The following is a 23,909-nucleotide window of genomic DNA, read 5'->3' as shown; positions in this document are numbered from 1 at the left end:
GGCCTTGTCCCCAGTCCCTCTCCAGCTCTCCCAGAGCCCCTTTGGGCCCTGAGCTCTCCCTGGAGCCAATTTCCAGGATTTTTTCCTCAAAGGGTCTCCCTATCAGGGAAGGAGGCTGCGAGAGGGGAGAACCCCCAGGGGCAGCTGAACCCAACCCTCCATGAGCTCAGGAGGGCACAGAGGGGATCAATCCATGCCCCAGCTCCTGAAAACCCAATGGCACCACCGAGACCCCCAGGTGCCACTCCCTGCACCCCAAACGCTCCCGGGGCAGCCCCAGCTCGTGCTGTGGGCAACCAGAGCATTGCATGGGCATCCAGAGTATCCCAGCAGGAGCAGGGCTGGAGAATCCATGGGAACAGGCCCCAGCTCATGCCAGGGGTGGGAAATCCATGGGAGCAGCCCCTCCAGCCCCCAGCTCATGCCAGGGCTGCTGCTGCTCCCAGCTCAGCCCTTTCCTTCCATGAACCCTCGGTTTTCCTGAGCACAGAGAGCCACAGAGCCATTCCCATGCCTGGAGCTGCTCCCAGGAGGACTCAGGGATGTGGGAATGAGCCCCCAGCCCAGGGACAGCAGGGAGAGGGGGAGAGAACAAGGCTGGGAAAAGGAAATTCCTGATGGGTGCACTCACTGGATTCCTGCTCCAATCCCCACCGTAACCAGGCCCGGGATCCCCCGCTCACCAGCAGCCCCCAAAACTCCAAAGGAACACCCCAAGGGATCCCACCTCGCTCTGCTCCTGCTCCTCCTCTCCAGCTCCAGCACCTCCCCGCCCTCGGCCCTGATAACCGGGGCTGGTCGGGGCAATCAGCACCGCCCCCGGGGGCACCAGCTGCGGCTGCTCCACAGCGCTGATCATCGATCCATCCTCATTCTGGGGGGCAAAAAAGGCAAAGCCTCATGCGGGCCTGGGGGCTGCAGCCAGCACCCCCATGTCACACCAGGTACCTCACCCGAAATGTCACTGAGCACGCTGGGGTTTGATCCCTGATCAGCCTGGGATGTGCTTTAGGATGGGGATGGATCGTCCCCCTGCCCCCAGGATCAGAGCTGCAGGAGTTCATCCATCAGTAAAATTTCACAGCTGTGGATAAACCCCAGAGAAACAGATTCTGCCCTGACATAATCCAGAGCTTCAGAAATGCCAGTGGGGTCTTTCATTAAATTAAAATTAAAATTTAAGGTGTTTTTGGGTATTATACTGATCCCCTTTGGGCCTGTCTGCTTCGGCCACGGCTAATAAAGAGCATTAAATTCTCCTTACAATTAATTTATTCATAGAAAAGAAACAGGACGGGGAGGGGGCAGAGACGGGGGGCGGTGCTGGGGAACATCGGGGGCAGCAGAGGCAGAGGCAGCCCTGGGGCGTCTGCATCCAGCTGTAAGGGGACCCAGCTGTGCGGGGATCCAGGTGTGTAGGATTCCAGGTGTGTGGGATTCCAGCTGTGCGGGATTCCAGCTGCGCCAGTTCCAGCTGTGCCGCCCGCGCTGTGCGAGCCCCGCAGGCCCCGTCCCGGCCCCGCCGTGTCCCCGGAGCGGGCGTTCCCCATTCCCGGGGCTCTGGAGCTGCACTCCCTGCGCAGCGCCCGGGGCTCGGCAGATGGAGCTGTGCAGCTGCGCAGGGCCGGGCCGGACAGATGTGCAGGTCCGGACAGATGTGCAGGGCCGGACAGATGTGCAGGGGCGGGATGGGTCGGACAGATGTGCCTGCCCCTCGCGCTCCCCCGGTCCTGCCGTGCCCCCGAGCCCACCCCGCACCCGCGGGCAGAGCTCTGCTGTCCCCGTGTCCCCAGCGGTGCCGGACAGAGGTGGGGACAGAGGCGGGGACGGCGCCACTCCAGGGTGGCAGGAATGCCCTCAGCAGAGCGGGACCCTGGGCACCGGGCTGGGGACAGGGAAACCTTGGCAATGGGAATTCTTGGTTTGGGCTCCTCGTGTCACCCCAAAAGGGACATTGGGGAGAGTTCAAACACCCAAACCCATCTCAAGCCCCATCAGCAGGGCCACAGCCTGCCTGTCCCCCCTGGCCAGCCCCGTGTCCCCGCATTGTCCCCATTGCCAGGCTGGCAGTGCCACCTCCCCTCCCTGGGAGCCCCCGGCCTCCTCCAGCCCCGGTGAAATCCGAGCTTTGTGCCTGCCCCGGCTCCTTCCTGTTTGCGACTGCACAAATGTCAGGGGAACTCCCCATTTTCACTTCTCCTTTCTCCCCCGCCGCAGCCCCGGGTGAGCCCCAGGGGCACCCAAACCCCCTCGGCTGGAGGAGAGATCTGCAGATCCTCAGCCTGGGAATGCTCCATCCCAACAGGGACACCAGGGACAGGAAGATACGGAATCACTGGGGCTGGAAAAGCCCCGAGGCCACCACTGCCCTGTCCCCAAGTGCCACATCCCCATGGACTTTAAATCCCTGCGGGGATGGGGACCCAGCGCTGTCCTGGGCAGCTGCTCCAGTGCCTGACCAGCCTTCCCATGGAGAGATTTTCCCAAATATCCAACCCAAACCTCCCCTGGTGCCACCTGAGAACATTGTGTCCTGTCCCTGGTTCTGGCTCTGTCACACATCACTGGTGAGCCACATTCATCCCCAGCTCCCACAGAATGGGGAGAGAAAAGGACATGGAATTCCAGCTGCCCCCCCAGGAGAGCAGGCTGAGCTGGGAAAAAGCAGCAGGACTGGTTTATTATTTCTGGTTTATTATTTTATTTCTGTGCATCACAGTCTCTGTGAACAAGGGTGACCTGCGGTCAGAAGTCTCCTGGCAGTGGCAGGGGCTCTGTGGGACCCTTGTCCCCCCGCCCTGGGAAGGGCTGGATCTGCTCCCACTGCCCATCCCTGGGGTTGATGCCCTGGGTGGGTTTAGGGCTGGTGGAAATCCCCCAGAAATCCCAACTCCATGGCCTCAGTGGGAAGTGATGTCCTTGGGGACAGGGCCAGCTGTCACTCAGGGCTGTGGTGACATCTGTGGTTAATGGTGGCAGCAGGGAGGGGACAGATCCGTGTGCATCCCTGAGCACCCCTGTCCCGAGCTGGGGTCCCTCACCTTCCACCCCACACACACCAGGAGCTGGGGGGAGCCCCTGGAGGTGACCTGGGGACCACCAGGGACAGAGGACAGTCCCACCAGCTCTGCTCCAGAGAGGAGGAAGCGCCACATCCCTGCTGCAGCTTCCCGTGCCAAAGGAACCTGTGCCAGTCCAGCTCTGGGTGTGAGGGTGGTGCAGCACTGGAATCCTCATCCCCTGAGGAACAGAGGCCACTGAGCCTGCCAGTGCCCCTGGACTGGGATTTCCCCCTGCAAACAGAGGGAAAGCACAAGGGTCCGGGTGGGTTTTGTGCTGTCGCATTTTCTGGCACTGCTGCTCTCTCCCGGCTTCATGTTTTCCCCTCTGAAATGCTGATGCTTTTCCAGCCCCATCATCCCTTTCTCATCCCTTTCCCATCCCTTTCCCATCCCTTTCCCATCCCTTTCCCATCCCTTTCCCATCCCTTTCTCATCCCTTTCCCATCCCTTTCTCATCCCTTTCCCATCCCTGCACATCCCCAGGAGCCGTGGGCAGGGCACAGCTGCCACAGCCCAGGGATGTGGGAAGGATGAGTTGGGGTGAAGGGAGGATGGTTTAAATTGAAAGGGGAGAGACTTAGATGGATGTTGGGAATTAAGAATTGTTCCTGGGAGGGTGGGCAGGCCCTGGCACTGGTGCCCAGAGCAGCTGTGGCTGCCCCTGGATCCCTGGCAGTGCCCAAGGCCAGGCTGGACACTGGGACTGGAGCACCCTGGGACAGTGGGAGGGGTCCCTGCCATGGCAGGGGTGGCACTGGATGGGATTCAAGGTCCTTCCAACACAAACCAATTCTGGGATTCTGTTAATCCACTGGCAAAGACAAATCACTACTGGCCCTTCGAGGAGTTTCTACCAGGGAATTTTCACCAAAGAGTTTCAGAGGTTCAGACCCTGGGAGAATCCCCCAGGATCCAGGGGCTGGAGCCCCTTCTGCTGGGCCAGCAGGGCTGTACAGGAGGTGGCCTGGCCCCACGGAGGGAGAGCTGGCCGGGAACGCAGGATGAGATCCACACTCGTTTTCCATGACTGCGCTCGGAGCCGGCGGATCCAGGGAAAGCAGGGGAGCCCCCGGGGACAGGGCCGGTGTCACCCACGGCAGCGCGGCCCCGCTCCCCTGCCCTGGCACAGGATGTTTTTCACTGGAAAGTCGCTTGTTTTGGGTCAGGCCGGGACATGAAAGCGGCCGCGGGCCGGGCCAGCGCTTCCTGTCTGCGCTGCCTTCCTGTCGCCTGCGCTGCCACGCAGGAAGGACGAGGCCCCGGCGTGCCAGGGACGGTGCCCGCGGCACCGGGAACGCTCCCGTGCCCTCCTGAGGAAGGGACACTGGGAATGCAGGCCCTGGGGCTGGCCACGGGAGCTTCTGGGCGCTGGCCATGGGGATTCTGCGTTTGGGAGATGGAAATTTTGGGTTTGGGATATGGAAGGGTTCTGGGTTTCAGATTTTGGACGGTCTGGGTTTAGAGCATGGAAGGTTCTGTGTTTGGGACATTGGAGATTCTGTGTTTGGGACATGGGAATTCTGGGTTTGGGATATGGAAGGGTTCCAGGTTTCAGATATTGGAGGTTCTAGGTTTAGGGCACTGGAGGTTCTGGGTTTCAGCCATGGGAGGATTTTGCATTTTGGCCACAGAAAGGTTCTGAGTTTTGGCTGTAGGAGCGTTCTGGGATTGAGCCATGGGAGGTTCTGGGTTTCAGCCACTGGAGGGTTTGGGGTTTTGGCTCCAGGAGGGTTCTGGGTCTCAGCTATGAGAGATTCTGGGATATGGCCACAGGAGGGTTCTGGGTTTTGGCCAAAGGAAAAGGATTTCAGCTGTGGGAGGTTCTGGATTTCAGCTGTGAAACGTCTTGGATTTTGGGTGTGGGAGGTCTTGGATTTTGGCCAAGGAAGGTTCTGGATTTTAGCCCCAGGAGGGTTCTGGGTGTGGAGGGTCCCATTTTCTGTCCCCCGAGCAGTGGTGACACGGCCCACGCTGTCTTGGTGACAAAAGCCCCCCAGAGAGCTGCAGGCTGGGTCATGCTTTCATTTATTCACTTCATATAAAAATCTCTTAAGAATGCGTCTGAACACAATATAGAATACTATAACATACATAGTGTGAAACTTTGGGGAACAATAAAATAACCACCTGGAACAATGCAGTGTTCAACAGACAAACAAACCCATTGATCATGCACAACTGTGCTATTGTCATGAACTAATTAGTCACGAGTTGGACCAAAAAGCTTGAAACATATTTTACAAACTGAGATTGACACCGCTCACGATGCCGGACAAGCTTTGTCAGAGGAAGTTTCACAGCACAATTATTACATCAGTTCACATTTTTGTTTTGTCATAGAGATTCACATTGGGTTGTTCAGAAATTGGAACATTGTGACATTGAAAAGCCGGCCCGGGGAGTTCTTTGTTGGGTTCCCCCTCTCTGCGTTCCTGGCAGATTCCCAAATCCGCTGCCCTGGGATGCGGCGTCCCCTCCCCACGGGCGGCTGCCACCCGAATGCCCTTCCTGGGTTGTGTCTGTCTCTTCAGCTATGTTCAGGTTCTTGGACTTTATGCAATACAAAAGGTTACAAGAAAAAAAGGCAACTCTTATTCCGAGTTTTCTACCCCATTAGCATCACCGCCGACAGGCGATGCTAATTCATATAAATTAATAACTTACAAAACATTACAGTATGTACAGTAGGTAATAAATACACTGTTATAAACAGTAATGGAGGTGGTAGAGCTCGAGGCAGTGCAGGAGGAGGAGGAGGATGGTGGACCTAAACCTAGGGAACGTGGACGAGAGGCCAGAGAAACACAAATATCCGAGCGTGCAAATTCCAGGGAGCTGCCAAGGGGGAAGGCGTGTCACACACTGCCTTGCCACGCTTACTCAGGGATGGACTGAGCTGTGCCAGGGAAAAAAAACCTGCCCTCTGTCCTGCTCACCACAAACCCAAACCCCGGGGAGGAAAAAAATTCCCACTGTTGCCAGCGAGGGAACGGCGCCCAGCGGCACCGAGTGACTCCCATTGGGTCACCGGGGGGATTAAGAACACACTGAAGGTGCAGTAATGCAAAGCAGAGGGTTTCCCCTTCTGTTTAGTCTGTCAAAGTGATTAACTGCAATAAAGTGACAGGTATTGCCCACGAAAAGAAAGGAAGACTGCTTCTGGTAACAGGAAGAATCCAAAAAGTAGCCGTCAATTCCGAAACACTTTGTGTCGCTTTTGAACTACCAAGCTCCGTGTGTTGAATTAAGAGACTCTTGAAAAGACATGAAAGTGTTTACAAAGAAGGCACACAGGTCTGCAGACAGGTGGACAGGTTGGATATGAGTTATTGATCAGTAGTTTCTATCAGTCTAACTGGTATAAACTCCAAAACTAACAGTATAAAATCTCTCAGTTGTGTGTCAGCGCCGCCTCGGGCCCGACCCAAGCCAGCTCCAGGACCACGCGGTGCTCTCGGCTGACGAGGCTCAAACCACAACGCAAATCACCCGTGCATTTCCTGAGCAATCACTCCCTACCCCATCTGTAACCCTGACTCCAATCTCAAGTAGCTGGAGGATCTGCCAGCCCCGTGGCAGAGGCTCAGCCCCGCTGCGGAGGCCGTCGGAGACCGCTCGCAAGCTCCGCAAGTGTTTAAAAGCCACTCCCGCGGGGCCGGGCCATTATGTGTCCACAGGAGATGTGTCTTCTGTCACAATCTCGATGGTGGCCTCCCTCTGGGGCTCCTCCTCCCCGGGCTGGGCCACGCACAGCGTCTCTGCATTGCCGAAGTAGCCGAGGCTCTCGCCGTCCTTCTCGGGCCCGTCAGAATCCTCCTCCTCCAGCGTCAGTTCAAACTGGAACTTCTCCATCAGGCCCTGGCAGTCCTGGCCCCGCTCCTCCAGGGGAGGGGACGGGCTCTGAGGTATCATGCTCTGGTACCAGTTCCTGTTGTCCTCCAGAGTGTCCAGGATGTCCTGGGCGTCGGGCTGCACCAGGTCAGCCCACGTCTCCCACAGAGGATGGACGATGTAGTCGATGAATCCCACCTGGAAAACAAAGGGACACACACACTTAGGGCAAGGGAATAACCTGCAAAAGGTGGACATCTGGAAAGTTCATATTATATTCGTTTTACAAGCAGAACACCAGGAACAAGTCCCCAAACCAGCACAGCCTAACAATGATATTATCACACTTAATTATCTGATACCCAGAGCTGCACCCACACACTGTTGGGTTGGTCTGATGTCTTGTCCAAAATCAAACCTTGGAGGAAGTTTCACTAAAAGCAGGAGCCAGCAGGAAATTCAGGGGACAGAGCCCTGGGCTGATCCCCCAGTGTGGGCAGCAGAGAAGGAGAGGGGGAATCCTGCCTCTCTGCCCTGCTCAGGTGAGGCCCCACCTGCAGAGCTGCCCCAGCCCTGGGGACAACATCAGCAGCACCTGGAGAGAGCCCAGAGGAACCCATGGAGCTGCTGCAGGGCTGGAGCCCCTCTGGAGCCAGGCTGGGACACCTGGGGGTGCTCACCTGGAGAGGAGAAGGATCCAGGGAGAGCCCAGAGCCCCTGGCAGGGCCTGAAGGGGCTCCAGGAGAGCTGCAGAGGGGCTGGGGACAGGGATGGAGGAATGGCTAGATGGACACTGGGAAAGAATTGTTCCCTGTGAGGATATGGAAGCCCTGGAATGGAATTCCCAGAGCAGCTGTGGCTGCCCCTGGATCCCTGGCAGTGTCCCAGGCCAGGTTTGGAGCAGCCTGGGACAGTGGGAGGTGTCCCTGCCATGGAGCTGGAAGTGGATGGGCTCTCAGCACTGAGTCTGCTCCTCTCAGACAGAATTCCCAGGTGACTGGGGACAAGGCTGGTGCATTTATGGCCTTATCCCAGGATTCCCACATAAGTGACAGCTGGGAATACTCCAGTGCTCCCAAGGGGAGCAGCCTTTATGGGCTGAAATTCCAACTCTGGGTGCATTTTCCTGCAGGGTGCAGTTTGCGCCTATCCCAAACAGCTCCATGATCCCACACTTTCAATGCTCCCGTTTTCCTCCAAACGGCCCCACGAGAGATTTCCTGGGGGAGAGCGCAGCCAGCGGGGCTGCTCACCCCGGGAATGCGGCCCGGCCCCCGTGGGGCGACGCTGCAGGCTGGAAAGAGTGAGGGAGGCTGAGCCCTTCCGCCGAGCTCAGCCCTGCGCGCCGCTCTGACTCAGGGAGCAACCGCGTCCAGGATGGAGCCACGGCCAGAGAGCGACTGGAATTGCTCCCTCCTGGCAGAGCCCGTCCCGCCCCACGGCTTTGTGTGGAGCAGGGAAAGGCTCTCCCAGGAGCCGGGCTCCATCCAGGAGCAGATGTTTGCTTTGGACGTGGCTCCCGCTCCCTCAGACACAACAGGATGTCAATAGCACCGCGAGCATCCAACTGGAACGGGCTGGGGAGGCAGCTCCAGCAGAAAGGTGATGAAAGGTTCCTGCTGCACTGGGAAAAAAAGGGTTTGGGATGGTTGGAACCCAACGTGTCCCAGGGCTGCACGGCGCCGATGGGTAAAAATCAGCACTCGTTAATCATCGCTTCTTTAAAATTGTTTCTTTAAAATCTTTGATTCTTTAAAATTGTCATTTCTTTAAAATTGTCATTTCTTTAAAATTGTCATTTCTTTAAAATTGTCATTTCTTTAAAATCATTGTTTCAGGTCACTGCTCCTTTAAAACCATCCCAAATCATAAAATAATTGGCCACGTGGCTCAGCACTGATCCTAAAATATTGAGGGCATCTCAAGCTTTGAAATATTTGCATATTATCTCCTAATCCACTCATTGTTTCCCTCCAGCACGGACACACTGATTCCCTTTCTCCTTTGCCATTCCACGATGGCCATTTTGTATAATTCCTGTCTTTTCTGCACAGCAAAAATGGCATTTGGAAACCTCCAGCATGGACACGCCACCTCCCTTTCTCCTTTGCCATTTCATGATGGACATTTTGTGCAATTCTTGTCCTTTTCTGCACAGCAAAAATGGCATTTTGAGGCCTCTGGGAAGTGCAGATGTGAAGCAAGGAATGAACTGGAGCTCACATGTGGAGCACATGGGCAAGCCTGGCTGAAGGATTCATTTCTTGTTAGGTTAAGAAACCTGACAGATTTTTCCAACAAAATCACCACGCGGTTGAGTGAATAATTTTGAAAGCACTTGGCCGAGCCCAAGAGGACATTTGGAAATAATTATCATCAATTTTGTTACTTATTCAAGCTGAAAAACCTCAATGATGACTTGCTGGAGTCATTCAAAAACAACAACCAAGACAGCATTATATAAAGGCTGGAATCTGTTTGGACAAACATAAATTCCTGGTTTCATTCCAGATTATCCAGGCGAAATTTTATGGCCTGTGCTACACAGGTCAGAACAAAATCTGACCTTGAAACCATTTTATGAATCAGAACTAGGGATGAGCCAGTTCATCCCCTCCCACAAAAAAAAAAAAAAAAAGGGGGCAAATCCAGCTCCTTTTAAGTTTTGCAGGGACACAAATGAATATTTCTGGGATTCACCCTGCACAGGGCAGCTCCAGAAGCCTCCAATTCAACTGGACAGGTGCAGTGCAGAATTGTCCTGGATAACGAGTGACAGGCAGAGTTCTGCAGGGTGCTGAGGGGCATCTCAGGTGGGAGAAGCTCCCAGCCCTGCAGATCAGCGGGGTGAGGGGGTGTGAGGGCAGGGCAGGCTGGTGAGGGCGGGCAGAGCAGAACTGCCCTCCCCAGCCTGGGGAGCAAAGGGACCCAACTCCCTCTGGAAACTGGGACACGAGCAGGGGACGAGGAGATGCCCGGGGGGATGGAGAGGAGCTGGAAGAGCCTCTCCAGCCTGTGAGAGCCCCAGGCAGAGCTGGATGTCAGGGTGCATCAGGAGGCACGCTCTGAACCGCTGGCTCCCCTCCCAGCTGGGCTGCAGGAGCAGCTGAGCTCGGTCTGTGCTGTGCAATGCCAAGCTCAGGCAGGGAGAGCTGCAGCTCAGCGCCAATTACCTGGGATTTTTCCACAGAGGCCGTGTGCTTGTCACACATGGGGCTGATTTCCATGCCTCTCTCCCTCTCCTTGTCCCCCTGCTGGAAGAACTCCTCCATGATCCTGTCTGTCCACTGCCGGTAGAGCTCCAGGGACTTGGTGGGATTGCTCAGGTCGGCACAATGCACCATGTTCCGGAGAACCTGCAATTACAGCCACAGGAAACTCATAACATCAGCTGCAAAAACAGGAGGGCTTCGGGCTGGATCTGCAGAGCATTGCACCACAAGATTCTCTGATTATGCAACAGACCATAAAAATATCAGAAACATTGCATGGCAGCACGTTAAAGACCTGGAGCTGCTGGAGAGAGCCCAGAGGAACCCATGGAGCTGCTGCAGGGCTGGAGCCCCTCTGGAGCCAGGCTGGGACACCTGGGGGTGCTCACCTGGAGAGGAGAAGGATCCAGGGAGAGCCCAGAGCCCCTGGCAGGGCCTGAAGGGGCTCCAGGAGAGCTGCAGAGGGGCTGGGGACAGGGATGGAGGGACAGGACACAGGGAATGGCTCCCAGTGCCAGGGGCAGGGATGGGTGGGATACTGGGAATTGTTCCCTGGCAGGGTGGGCAGGCCCTGGCACTGGTGCCCAGAGCAGCCGTGGCTGTCCCTGGATCCCTGGCAGTGCCCAAGGCCAGGTTGGACATTGGGGCTTGGAGCACCTGGGACAGTGGGAGGTGTTGGGTGGGATGGAATGAATTTAAAGTCACTCCCAACCCAAACCAGCCTGGAATTCTGTGATTCCCTCTCCATGGGTGAGCTGAGCTGCCCCAGCCCCAAAGCCAGACTGGTCTCTGGTGCTCACACAGCCCAGGCCTCACACCTGGAGCAGCTGTGGACATGTCAATGACATCCCACAGGTTTGTTTGGGGATCCAGCTGCTTCCCACCATTCAAACTCCACTTCCATGCTCTGAGGGAAAGAGGTGAGATGCTCCCACTTTATGGAATGAGTAATATCCCTTCCACACACGCACAGAACGGGCCTGACTAAGTGGCCACAAGGATTCAGGCAGCACCAGGGTTTAGAAATAAAAAATTTACAGAGTTTTCCCAGGAGCCTGCTCTTAAGGAGTTGGTCATCAAAGTGGAGAGCAGAGCAGGATGAATCTTGTCCTGCTCACTGCACAACTCTGTTCCACCACTTTCTGGTCACTTGTGTAAACCAAGGATTAAATTATTGAGGGAACAGACTGTACAGCAGTTAATTCCAGCCCACTCTGAGGTGCTTCAGATGTGAAGTTCTGAAAGAATTTCTTGCAGTGTTGGAACAGGAGAAACAAATGGGAGAAAGCAGCAAGGAAATTTAGGAGCCCTCAAAACTTGACGTTGGAATGTGCCATGCTTGCAGTTCCAATTGTTAAAAAAATCCCTAATTCTGGGTTAACACCTAAAAAATAACACCTAAAAAATATGGGACCACCTCGTGCTTCTTTTTAGTGCAGAGGGAAATGACTGCTGAGAATTCAGCTTCTCTGTATGACTGATTACAAAGCCACAGCAAAACCAGGAGTGTGGCCTCCCCATCCTGGCCCAAGCACCCCAAACCCAGGGAATGTGGGTGCCTCACCTGTATCCTGTCTGTGTAGTTGTCCAGAAGGAGAACTCCTGAACTGGTCACCTTCTTTGTTTCCACCATAGTCTTCAGATCAGCCAACAGACTCATGTGCTTGGACATGTCAGTGGCCAGCACCTTTCCAGAATGGGGGAAAACGGGATTTCAGGAGGGGAAACCACAAGAAACGACCATTTTTGGTTGAGAAGAGGGGGAGGGAGTGGCCATACCATGTCAATCACCATCTTCCTGAGGGTCTGGCGCTGCTTCTTGGTCAGGTTCTGGAAGATGTCACAGTGCTCCTCCTGGAGCAGTTTGAAGCCCACAGCCAGGTGATGGTTCTCCAGCACGGATTCGTCGTTGTACATCAGGGCCAGCTCGGAATCTGGGCAAGGAACACCAAGTGTGGGACTCCAGGCTGGGAAATGTGGGGTTCCCAACAGCCAGCAGGGGCTTGTTCTGGGCACTGAAAGGTTTTAGTGGGGGAAGTTTCTTTTCCCATCCCTGGAAAGGTTCAGGGCCAGGCTGGATGGGGTTTGGAGCAGTCTGGTCTGGGAGAAGGTGTCCCTGCCCATGGGATACTGGATGATTTCAGGATTCTGGGATTCTTTCTAGCTCCATGAGTGCCAGCACTAGCACTTCACAGCCTTTGCTCAGTCCCAGTGACAAAATAATGCTCAGTTGACTCAGTTACAAGTCACTGGCAACAGAATCCTGCAAAAATCCTTCCCAAAACACAACAATCCCCATATTCTGGAATCCAGATCCGTGCTCAGCCCGTGGCAGAACACAACACAAAGGCCAATATTTCCCTTTCTGGTTGTCAATAGCAATAGGATTACTTCTCTTATCTTAATGGTAAAGTTTGCACTCAGGGCTGGCAGAATTACTATGTGTTAGCAAGTAGTAAATATTGACTTTACAAATTGTGCTACAATGGTTCCCTTTGTCAGGGATTGTGTTTTAATTCCTGCTTGAGTCCAAAATGTCTCGGTCCGCCACTGCACTGTATTCTGAGAGGGCAGCACAGCCTGCAATTTGTCATTTGTGGCAGGTAAAAAGCATTCCCATTGCTTTCGGGGTGAAATCCTGAGAGATTCAGAACAAGACTCACTTGTGTTAATCAGGAATTGATTGGAGACCCCGGGGTGATCCACATCATGGATTGCAGCTGCAAAAATGGCAGCGAGGATCTCCAGATCCGTGAAGACAGCCTAGGAGGGAGCAACAGCAGCCTGTCAGAGGGGTTTCACCTCTCAGCAGCTGATTGAGGGGAACAAGTTGTGCTCTTTCAATTGGTTTTCTAGGCCAAGGCACTGCAGAAAGGTGACACAGAGATCCCACATGCTGGGATTTCCTAAGGATGGAGGCGAAGGGAGCACTCGGACGAGCCACCAGTGCCCACCCCATGCTGAGAGAAGCCAAGCAGGGCACTCACATCCAGGGCAGGGGTGGAGAGCAGCACATGGGTGGACTGGGCCACGTCAGCAGCGTGCAGGCTGTTGTGGTAGGCCACGTCTGAGTGGTAGTGGTCCTCCAGGGTCATCATGTACGTCACGAACGTGTCCGACGAGATCTTGAAGGTTTTCAGCAGGTCCCGCTCCTGAGGGAGCAGAGCACAAACCCCAGCTGAGTGCCAGCTCAGGCTGGAGCAGGCAGGGAGCAGAGGGGAGCTGGGCATGAGAGAAGCAGCAGGGAAGCCTGGCCTGCAGAACACCCACCTGGAATATGGCGTACATGATGCAGGTCAGCGGCCGGTTGTGGGAATACCTGGCCACGTTGAAGATGTTGAGGCCCCACTTATTCAGGTCTTCCAGTTCCTTTGGAGAGCACCAGAAAATAATGGTTTGAATGGTTTTCCAGGCAATTCTGCATTTCCCCAAAATGTTTGCAGATATGCAAATGTAATGGTTACTGTAATTATGTAAGTGCTGAACGTGTGAGCTTAATGAACACAGAGTAACTGTGAAGGGCTGATTTTGTGTTTCATAATCGCTCTCCTCTGCCTGCACCACCTCTTTCCCTTTTTATTTCAGGGCTACTTTCATGTATTTTTAAATATAAAATATGCTCTTGAGGCTACCATTAATTACAGCATTTCTAATGGCCACATCACTCCAGGGATACTAATTCCAAGGAAAGGAACAATCCATTCCCAGCTTCCAGATACTCCCAGAAGAGCAGGAATCTCCCCTACCTTGGCCAGGTGATCTTCCTTCTCTGTCTTCACCCCAAACCGTGAGATGCTGGTGTTGTTCAAGCTCGAGCTGTGCATCAATTTCTTCACCCCACTGATCTGTGTCATGAGCTGCTGTTTTTTCTTCTTCTCCCTGTCCTTCTGGGTGGGAGAAGGGATCTCCACATCGTTCTGCTTGTCTGCAACAGAGCAGGGGGAAATGAGTCAGCACAACGTGAGCTCCCAGCACATCCCACAGAATCAGCCCTCGAGATGCTGCCTCTGCTCCCCACTTCAGCCCCAGGGGGTTCCGCTGGGGGTTTTCTCATTTTGGGATCCAAAACTCAAAAGAAACCCAGTTACAAAAGCTCTGGTTGGTCTCTTGCAGCCACTGTGTGGTCTGGGGACACTGGACATGTCCAGGAATGTCTCCCTGTGCATGGATGTGGCACCTGGGGACATGCATTAGGTCTGGACCCCATGATCTCCAGCCCAAATGATTCTGTGATTTTCCATGCCTGAAATGCACCAGGTTCTCCTGGGGGATAAACCACAATTAATTTTATTCCCTATTTGCAGGAAAACAAAAGATATGTTCAAACAACACTTTTTTTTTTTTTTCCTGATTAGGGTAAAACCACATCTGTTTTCCCTATTTTCACTTTTTAGGGTCAATATACCCTGCTCTTAAAACCAATAACAAATGGGTGTCACTGATTCATTAAAGATTTTTCCTTTACAAATATGTATTGAATAAAATCCAAAGCACAGGCTAAATCCCATTGCCATTCTCAGGGATAATCACAGTTTTAGTGCACATGAAGAGGGCCCAAACCTGGCTGTGGAGGTGTGTTTAGCAAATAAATAAATCTTAAAACCACGTGGCATTCGCTGCCCTACAGCTGATTTATTAAAGCACAGATCCGCTGGCTCATGACTTCCATCCAAACCATTTCTCGTGGATTGTACCCCAGCCTCTGAGCACCTTGAGGACCTCCAGAGGGATCAGACTTCCAGACAGGAGTGACTTTTGCCTGAGCTTAATGAATCCCCTGTGAAAGCCCAAGCAGCAGCAGCAGCAATTAGGAAAGGAGCCATTATTCACAGCACAGCCGGGCTGACATCACAGGGTGTTCCCTGGATTTTGCTGAACCACCGAAGGACTTTCCTCTCCATAATCTCCTTAGCAGTGACTAAGGCAGCAGCAAATGGCCATTCTGGAGCAGAAATCCCTGGTTTGTGGCATCAGTGTCCCCACGGGGGTGGCAGTGCCCCCGCTGTGCCCTCGGGAGGAGCTGCGACCCACGGGCAGTGGGATGGTCCCTCTGCTGTGGTGTGGAGCCTCTGCTGCTCCTCTCTGACCTTCCCAGCCTGTCCTTGCTGGCAATGCAGGGCTGGAGCCTCTGCTCCTTCTGGGAGCCTTCCCAGCCCATTTCATCACAGAATTACAGAGTGAATTGGGATGGGAGGGAGCTTAAGGATCCTCTGGTTCCACCCCTTGCCAGGGCAGGGACACTTCCACTGTCCCGGGTGCCCCAGCCTGGCCTTGGGCACTGCCAGGGGTGTTGGGCACCCTGTGCCAGGCCCTCATCCCCTCCACAGGGAGGAATTCCTGCCCAACATCCCATCCATCCCTGCCCTCTGGCAGTGGGAACCATTCCCAGTGTCCTGTCCCTCCCTGCCCTGATAAAATCAAAAGGCTGAATGAAGCCACATGATCTGGGTTTAATATCTCTGAATTATCCTCACCTTTGGAGATAAATGAGTGTCCTACCCACACATTTCTTTTTGTTTGTTTGTTCAACCTCCTCACTTGTAGACTCCTGTTATTTTGGGTGTTCATTTAATTTAATTTCAATTTTAGGAAGGAAAAAACTAATTCATAAAACCCATACCAGCACGACTTCCTGAAACAACTGACAATCCTTGTAAAAGCTTCTCTCATTTTTTTTGCAGATGAGCAATCAGGCTGCAATCTGGCCCAATCTGGAGAACCTGCCCCCCTCAGCAGTGCCAGGCCCTTGGTCCTTCCCACCCCAAGCCAGTCTGGAATTCTGTGAATAAAACAATCCCAGCAGCAGCTCCGGCTCATCAGCCCCTGCTGGGATTCAGGCTCCATTACCCTGAGCGTTCGTGGGGTTTATTTTTGGTTGCCACATTGGCAATTCCTGCTGCACACTCACGTGGCTGCTGGGCAGAGCTGACCACCAGCCAAATCCCTGGTCTGGCCCCTCTGTGCATCCCAGTCCAGCCCCATTCCCACCCTGCTCGAATTCAGGCTCTGGGTTCAGCTGAGCAATAAAATCCATGCATCCCCACAAAGCAGCTCCAAACTTCCATGGATTATTAATGCTGTGTCCTAAGTGCAGGCAGCAGCTCCAGCTGCAGCTGGGTATTGGAATCACTTTAAAGCCCTTAATGGGAATAATTGTGTGTCACACAGGGAAGGCATTCCAGCCTCGGGGCAGAGTCCCCAGCACCCACAGCACTCGGCCTCTGGAGCTCTTGGATTCAGGGATGTCCATAAATATGAGGCTCCTCATTTTAGAACAAATGGTCACAAACCCTGAAGCTGCTTCCTGAGAAAATCCCATTTGTCCTAACAAACGTTGACACAGAGGAGTCATTCATGTATGTGGAGCTGTGAGCTCATACATGAATGAATGAAATGCAAAAATATTCCCTCTTTTTTCTGACTTCTGGTGCAGAACGAGCAGATTTACACAAAGCAATGGATAAATTTTGGGGATGATTTAGCCTGAGCCCCATCTCCGAGGGGAAGGCGCAGCTGAAGGAGGCAGTGGCTGCAGCTGGCCCCGGGTGACTTTGTCCTTTCCATAAGGTCACCACAAAACCCCAGCGTTGCATGAGGCACCGCCAGCAGCAGCCTCCCAAACCCTCCCGAGGCTCGGGGAGGAATTCCTCCTATCCAAACACCATTCTCCCCATCCCGCAGCCCCTTGAAAGTGAAACCCACAGAGGGGAGCTGCGGACGGGGGCAGTGGGGCTGCCCCTGCCCAGCCCCGCACACCGTGGGGCCGCATTCCTTACCCAGGAAGGTGTTGGAAATGTACTCGGACACTTGGTTGCCGGAGCGGCTCATCTCGGACAGGTGGGTGAGCTCCCGGTTCAGCATCCTCTTGAACTGCGAGGGGGAGAGCACAGAAAATGGCATTTTTATGGAATCCGCTCCCAGATCCGCGGCGGCAGCGCGGGAGACTCCCCCGGCACGCACAATTCCGGGGATGTTTGGGATGGAGCCGGCGACAGATGGTTTCATTTCCACCCTGCTCGGCACCACCACCGTGACTGGGTATTTCTTTTCAGCCCACGGAATTAATTTTCCTCTAAAGATGCTCATTAGTTGCTACTGTCACAAACGAGGAGAGAACGCCTCAGATAAATCTCTCTGAAAGCTCAGATTTTTATCTCAGGTTGAGATTCCCCATCCCCAAACCTTCTTTTGTTCTGGATTTTCTAAATTTGCTCCATTTTGTATTAAAAGGCTGCATATCCAGAGGAGAAATATGCCCTAAATCTGGAGATCATACAGCAAAATGTGGGATTCAGGCATGATTCCCTCAGATATTAATGGTGAGATCCTGCTGATTTTATAATCCAGCATTTTCACTGCTGCATCATTTCAACCTGCAACACCGAAATCCCAAAAAAATGACATCCATGGACTCTGCATGCACACTACACACACGATTAGCCAAAACACACAGAAATCAGCATTTTAAGAGCATATTTTCCTCACAGAGGCTTTCTCAGAGCAATACGGCACAAAAAAAGCACCCGTTAATCATTCGGTAATTAGCAATCCTTCAGGAATTAAACCCACCTTAATGTAACCCCAAGACACAGATAACAAATAATTGGCTTCAGGCATTTTGGAAAGCTCCTGGCGAGCCAGCACAAATCCTCCCGCAGAAATCGCCGCTCCGAGGGCGGAGGAGCCTTTCCCAAGCCCAAAAATTCAGCGCTCATCCGAGGCACAGCTCCCGCAGCTCCCGCCGGCAGCCGCTAATCCCAGCCCGAACCGAGCCTGGCGGCGCATCCGCATCCTCCGGGCTGCCCGTGGGTGGCTGCGAGCCGGGAGCGCACAAAGGAGCGGGGAGGGATGCAGGGATGGACGGAGGGATGGATGGGGAATGCACAAAGGAGCGGGGAGGGATGGAGGGATGGATGGGGAATGCACAAAGGAGCGGGGATGGATGGAGGGATGGATGGGGAATGCACAAAGGAGCGGGGATGGATGAAGGGATGGATGGAAGGATGCGCACGGAGCCGGCCGCGTGCCGGGATGCGCTGGGCAATCCGGGATGGGGCTGGGCAATCCGGGATGGGGCTGGGAATGCGGGATGGGGCTGGGAATGCGGGATGGGGCTGGGAATGCGGGATGGGGCTGGGAATGCGGGATGGGGCTGCTCGCTCAGCTCCTGGAGGGGCTCCCCGCTCGGCAGGAGCTCGGCTCAGCTGAGCCGCGCCTGGCGGGAGGGGATGCTGGTTTAGCCAGCCCCGCTAACACAGCCATGTTTTATGGGAAAATTAAAATGGAGGAAGCTCCGGGAATATTTAAATAAAGGGGAAAAGCAGGCAGCGGTCTCCTCTCCATTCCTGCTTTGCTTCAATCCTGTTCCCTACAGGGAATTGCAAAGCATTTCCCAGCTGGATTTTTAAAAGCGTTTTTTCACATTTTCGGTGTGATCGGGTTTTTCCTCCTCTGTGGTAAAGGGCAAAATGCAGCAACGCAGCAAAATGTCCCTTTGCAGACTGAAATACCCTTCAGATAAGGGTATAAAAAATAACCACCTTAAATCTGTAACTGCAATTCATAAATTCATACATTCATTCTTAAAAGAATGCATTTGTCATGTTCCTGCCCAAGGCAGGGGGAGGAACGAGATGAGCTTTAAGGTCCTTCCCAAGCCCAGCCATTCTGTGATTCACAATCCAGATTTCAATATTTAATCAGTTCTGCAGTTTTTGTTTCAAACACACACGCAATCCCTTCAGGAGGAAGCCGGAGCCGTCCTTGACACGGAACCCAAAGAAAATCCCCTTGTGCCGTGCTCCCAGCACGGGATCAGTGGGATGTGCAGCTCTCCCGCTGCTCAGGACGTCCTTGGCGATTGTGCTGGGAATGCAGCACACGCCAGCGGCCAGGATTCCCAAAATAAAAGGGCCAGCTTTGCTGTGAAAGCCTCTCCTGTCTGCAGCTGCCTTGCCAGCCCCTGCTGGGGTGGTGGCACGAGGCTGCCCCGCGTGCTGAGGGACACGTGAGGCGTGGGCACAGCCCCAAATCCTGGTCCTGCTCCCTCTGACAGCCCAGCCTGGGCAAGGCACGGCTCCAGAACCTCCAGATGGGATTCCAGCTCAACCTCTGGCCATGTGGAGCACAGGGAGATGTGACCCATCTGCTCCTCTCCTGAAATTCAGGACTGGCAGAGGTGGGAAGCTGATGGCACCTCCCTTTCACCTGTGCAGCCCAAAGGTGGGGTGTGACCTGCTGGGACAAGGCCACCTGTCCCTGCTGTCCCCTTGCACAGCAACCTGCCAGGGCCACAGAAACAGGGAACCCTGGAATGGTTTGGGTTGGAAAGAGCCTTAAATCCCACCCAGTGCCACCCCTGCCATGCCAGGGACACCTCCCACTGTCCCAGGCTGCTCCAGCCTGGCCTTGGCACTGCCAGGGATCCAGGGACAGCCACAGCTGCTCTGGGCACCTGTGCCAGGGCCTGCCCACCCTCACAGCCAGGAATCCCTAATTCCCAATATCCCATCCAATCCCACTCTCACCATCACACTGTGAGACCTCACATTCCAGGCAGCAGCTAAAATCCTGCCCCATGGGATACAAGGGGGAGAGGATGTGGAAGTTGGCATCCCATGGGATACAGGAAGGATTGGGATGTGAAGGCTGGCATCCCATAGGATACAGGAAGGATTGGGATGTGGAGGCTGGCATCCCATGGGATACAGGAAGGATTGGGATGTGGAGGCTGGCATCCCATGGGATACAGGAAGGATTGGGATGTGGAAGTTGGCATCCCATGGGATATGGACAGCAGAGGGATGTGAAGGCTGGCATCCCATAGGATACAGGAAGGATTGGGATGTGGAGGTTGGCATCCCATGGGATATGGACAGCAGAGGGATGTGAAGGCTGGCATGGGATACAGGAAGGATCTGGCTGCCCAGGAACACATCCCACAGCACTGTGCCGTGGATTTTTGTCCCACAGGGTCCCCACTCCACCTCCTGCCAAGCACGAGGGACAAAACCCTTTTGAAACTGCCCTGAAAAGTCTCGGGGAAGGAGCAGGAGGGGCAGCAGGGAGGGAGCCATGACCCCATCTCTGCTCCCGGTGACGCCCGCGCAGGGCAGAGCAGCGGCAGCAGCAGCAGCACGGGCACACGTGAGCCCTCCCTCCCTCCTCCCTGGCACAGCCTGCCAGCCCCACATGTGCTGCACCATTTATTTCCCTGCAGCGGCACCGGGAAAGCGCCGTCAGCAGAGCACGATCACACAAACCACCTCTCATGGCCGGGCTGCGCTCACAATGGCCCCTTTCAGGCCACGAGCCCCGGCGCTGCCGGACAAACAGCCGATAAACGTGGCTTTAGCTCACGAGCAGCCCCAGCGAGCACAAAGGGCGGCCGCGGCCTCCCCACAGAGGCACACAGCGATGGAGCGGCCGCCACAAGGTCACCCGAGCCGTCTGCAGCCCTCGGGATTCTCGTGCCCCGTCTGGAAGCAGCAATCTGCCCCCCACAGCCTCCATCTCCCTCACCTCCCCGGCCCTGTAATCAGCAGCTTTTATAAACACGGGCAGCGGAACCGCAGCGCTGCCAGGGTCAAACCCCGCTGAGCTTCCCGGAGCTCCGGGAGTTCCCGCAGCATTTGCAAACTTTACCGGGATTTGTCACCCCAAGCAGGATTGACTTTATCTCACACATCCCCTTGCCAACCCACCGAGGCGCGCGGTGCTCGGAACATTTTTGGGGTTTTCCCTGGCTGCCGGGAGCGGCGCTGCCGGCCGGGAATGGCTCTGCAGGGAGCAGCAGGCGGCCGCCTCTGCGGGGATCAGCGCCGTGTGTCCTGTGCGACCCTCCGGAGCAATCCCGACCTCAAATCCGTGCGGCAGCCACGGGGAAAACAGACAGACTGCAGGGAGGGGGAGAGGGGAAATTCCAACGGGAGCAAACGCGGGGATGGGGGCTCCGCAGCGCCGCCCGCAATTACGGTACCGCGGTAATTACGGTAGTGCCCATTGCGGCACGGGGCCGCGCTGCTGCTCTCATTAATTTTCATAATTAATAACCATCCCCGCGCCTTTTCCAAAGGCAAACAGCACTGATAAACTCACCGAGAGATGGGAATTAGGAGTGTAGGGATGAGGAGGGGATGCTCACCCCAAATCCAGGAGGTTTCCCTTAAATAGGAGAAAATCAGGAAATGCTCAGTTCTCCTTTTCCTCCACCCCAAACTCCGGCCACAGGACCACGCAATTAACACCTTTAACTGACGGGAGGAGTGCAGATAACACCGATAAGACCAAGCCCAGGTGCCATTTTCCATATCCAAGAGCACACCAACATTCCCAGCCGGTCTGGAAGCATCCAGAGCCCCAGCATCGAGTGGAGCTTTCCTGGTTTGCCTGCTCTGAAGCAACTGCAGAACTCATCCGCACCACATTAAGCCCCCCGGAACTGAACCATTCTTGGATTACCAGCAGTGACCCTATTCCATGCATCCCCTGCCCCACGGAATCCCAGCTCCCTCCCAGCCGTGGCTGCAGGTGGGAATTTCCCTGATTTCCAGCGGCCAAGTTCACTCCCAGCTCCCTCCTGCTGCCCACAGCAAACCCTCCCTGCTCAGGGCTCCTCCCCACCTGTATTCCTCTGCTGAGCTCTGGCTACAGACACAGAAATCCTGGGAGAGGGGTCCTGGCAGGGCGGTGACGTTGGCACCAAGGGCATGGAGACACTTGGCAGCTGCCCTGTCACCCCATCCTAACCACATGTGCTCCATTCTTATGCAGAGAAAGAAAGTTTGGCCTAATTTATGATTGAATTTGACAGATTTAGGGGCCCAGTCACATTGGGGGGTTCAGGGTGACCCTACCATGACCTTCCAGAGCCTGAAGGGGCTCCAGGAGAGCTGCAGAGGGGCTGGGGACAGGGATGGAGGGACAGCACACAGGGAATGGCTGGAAGCTGAAAGAGGGTAGATTGAGATATTGGGAAGGAATTCCTGGCTGGCATGGGATTCCCAGATTTGCTGTGGCTGCCCCTGGATCCCTGGCAGCGCCCAAGGCCAGGCTGGACACTGGGGCTGGAGCAGCCTGGGATGGTGGGATGAGATGGGCTTTGAGATCCCTCCCAACCCAAACCAGTCTGGGATTCCATGATATGACCCCAATGGGGTTTAGGAAAACCCCCCAGATGATTTAGTGTTTAGAAATTCCCCCTTTTGTGGCTCTTTATGGGAATAACAACTGTGTTCCCCTGCTGGGGAGGGTCCTGAAGAGGCACCCAGAGCCCTGCCAGCCCCGCAGGGACGGATCCTGCTGCAATTCCCGTTCCCTCTGCAGTTTGGAGAGGGGCTCCCGGCGCAGCACAGGGAGGAGAATAAAGCCAGGAGCGGGGATGTGCTGCTGATGGAAACGCTTTGAAGTCGCTTTAGCCCAGCTGGGGCTCCCCGGGGCCGGGAGTCCTTATGCAAAGCGGCCGCTGAAACGCAGCCGGAGCCAGGGCAGGAGCTGAGGGCGGTTTGCAGATAAAAGAGCGGCTGGGATGCAGGAGAGCTCTGCAGAAGGGATGCAGGAATCTCGCCGCGCATCTCCAGCGTTTACAAACTCAGCTCCCGACCCGCCCTTGTGACGCAGGGCTCCCGTCCCCAGACACCCCAGCACTAAAGGGCTCGTGGGCACAGCGCGACTTTCGCCGAGGAACCCTCCCCATTAATTAGCCGGGTAATTAGCGCAGCTCCAGAGCCGCAATCCGGCCTCGGTGGGGCTGCGTGGAGCGGCTCTTTCCCCGGGATCCCAGGGATTGAAGAGCCGCCCCTCACCTGGCCGAGCCCCGTCGGAAATGATTTACACACAGGAGGGAAATTACTCACCCGAGCCATCGGGGCAGACAGGGAGGGGGCAAGGCTTTTGTCTGGGACCGGGATGCATGCGACGCGACGCTCCAGGTTAAAAAAAATTGCATTAATGCCACCCCACGGAAGGAATATTTGTTATTTGCCCAACCCTTTCTTCCTGACATCCCATTCCTCCAAACCAAACTGCTGGGTTTTGGAATTGTGGAGCATTTCTTCGAAAGTCTGGAAGACAAGAGTTAAAATTCCTGCCTTGGAGCAGCATAACCCCGCTTATCTGTGTTTTCCTGCTGTTACATCACTTACAGAAAGGACCGTGGCAAACAGATTTGCAGCTGTCCTTGTTACTTCATAATTCCCATCGATTTTCCTTGCTAGGTACTCCATGGAGAATGATGGGAGGTGCATTTAATGCTTAAACAAGAAAAAAAAAACAAAACTAAAAAACACGAGGTTGTTTCACACTAAACAACGCAAAAAGAAAGTTTTCAGCCATATTTCAGTGCCTGGAGAAAAGTGGAATGGTTGCAGTCAACTATCAGTCATTAAAAAAATCAAATTTCTTTTGCAGCTCTTTCTAGTTCTTATTTCCTAAAACAATATCGCGTTTAATGCGCTAGAAACTCTTTTTAATGAGATACAAAGTACTGTTTGTTTTTTGGGTTTTTTTTGTTTTCCCTTCAGCTGATTTTGGAAACCCAAAAGTAAACACAGGCTTATGAAATCTCCAATTTCACATCAAAGCAGCCTTGATTTATAGAGATGTTCAAAGGAAGACTTTAAAGGAGCAACATCATGACCAACTTGTTGGCCTGATGTTATTAGAATAATTTAGAAATCCACAATGTAAATGTTGATAAATAAATAGCAGGTTGCCATAAATCAGCATGTGGCTGCTCATGAAAGCGAGCACATCTATCTGATGTAGACAGAACAATATTCAGATTTTCCCCCCGTAGTTTAGCATT

At 54.3% G+C, this 23,909-nt stretch overlaps 1 protein-coding gene across 7 annotated transcripts in view; it reads right to left on the bottom strand.

The window, feature by feature from the left end:
* Window positions 1-5,071: 5,071 nt before the first annotated feature.
* Window positions 5,072-23,909, bottom strand: part of PDE4B (phosphodiesterase 4B) — a 176,094-nt gene continuing 157,256 nt past the window's right edge. For 6 of the 7 annotated variants that reach the window (XM_063166284.1, XM_063166285.1, XM_063166287.1 and 3 more), the window contains 9 exons: window positions 16,882-16,975; window positions 13,852-14,030; window positions 13,376-13,474; window positions 13,093-13,257; window positions 12,769-12,868; window positions 11,885-12,039; window positions 11,670-11,792; window positions 10,067-10,249; window positions 5,072-7,091 (listed from right to left, as the gene is read on the bottom strand). In XM_063166284.1, the coding sequence (XP_063022354.1) occupies window positions 6,726-7,091; window positions 10,067-10,249; window positions 11,670-11,792; window positions 11,885-12,039; window positions 12,769-12,868; window positions 13,093-13,257; window positions 13,376-13,474; window positions 13,852-14,030; window positions 16,882-16,975 (1,464 nt within the window). In that variant the 3' untranslated portion in view covers window positions 5,072-6,725. Of the gene's footprint in view, window positions 7,092-10,066; window positions 10,250-11,669; window positions 11,793-11,884; window positions 12,040-12,768; window positions 12,869-13,092; window positions 13,258-13,375; window positions 13,475-13,851; window positions 14,031-16,881; window positions 16,976-17,674; window positions 17,997-23,909 lie in introns of those variants that run through there. The other variant, XM_063166289.1, reaches the window with a different exon arrangement.

Source organism: Melospiza melodia, chromosome 11, assembly GCF_035770615.1.
Source record: "Melospiza melodia melodia isolate bMelMel2 chromosome 11, bMelMel2.pri, whole genome shotgun sequence".
NCBI lineage: Eukaryota > Metazoa > Chordata > Aves > Passeriformes > Passerellidae > Melospiza > Melospiza melodia.
Note: the sequence above shows the minus strand (reverse complement) of the source record. Positions and strands in the feature narration are given on the sequence as shown.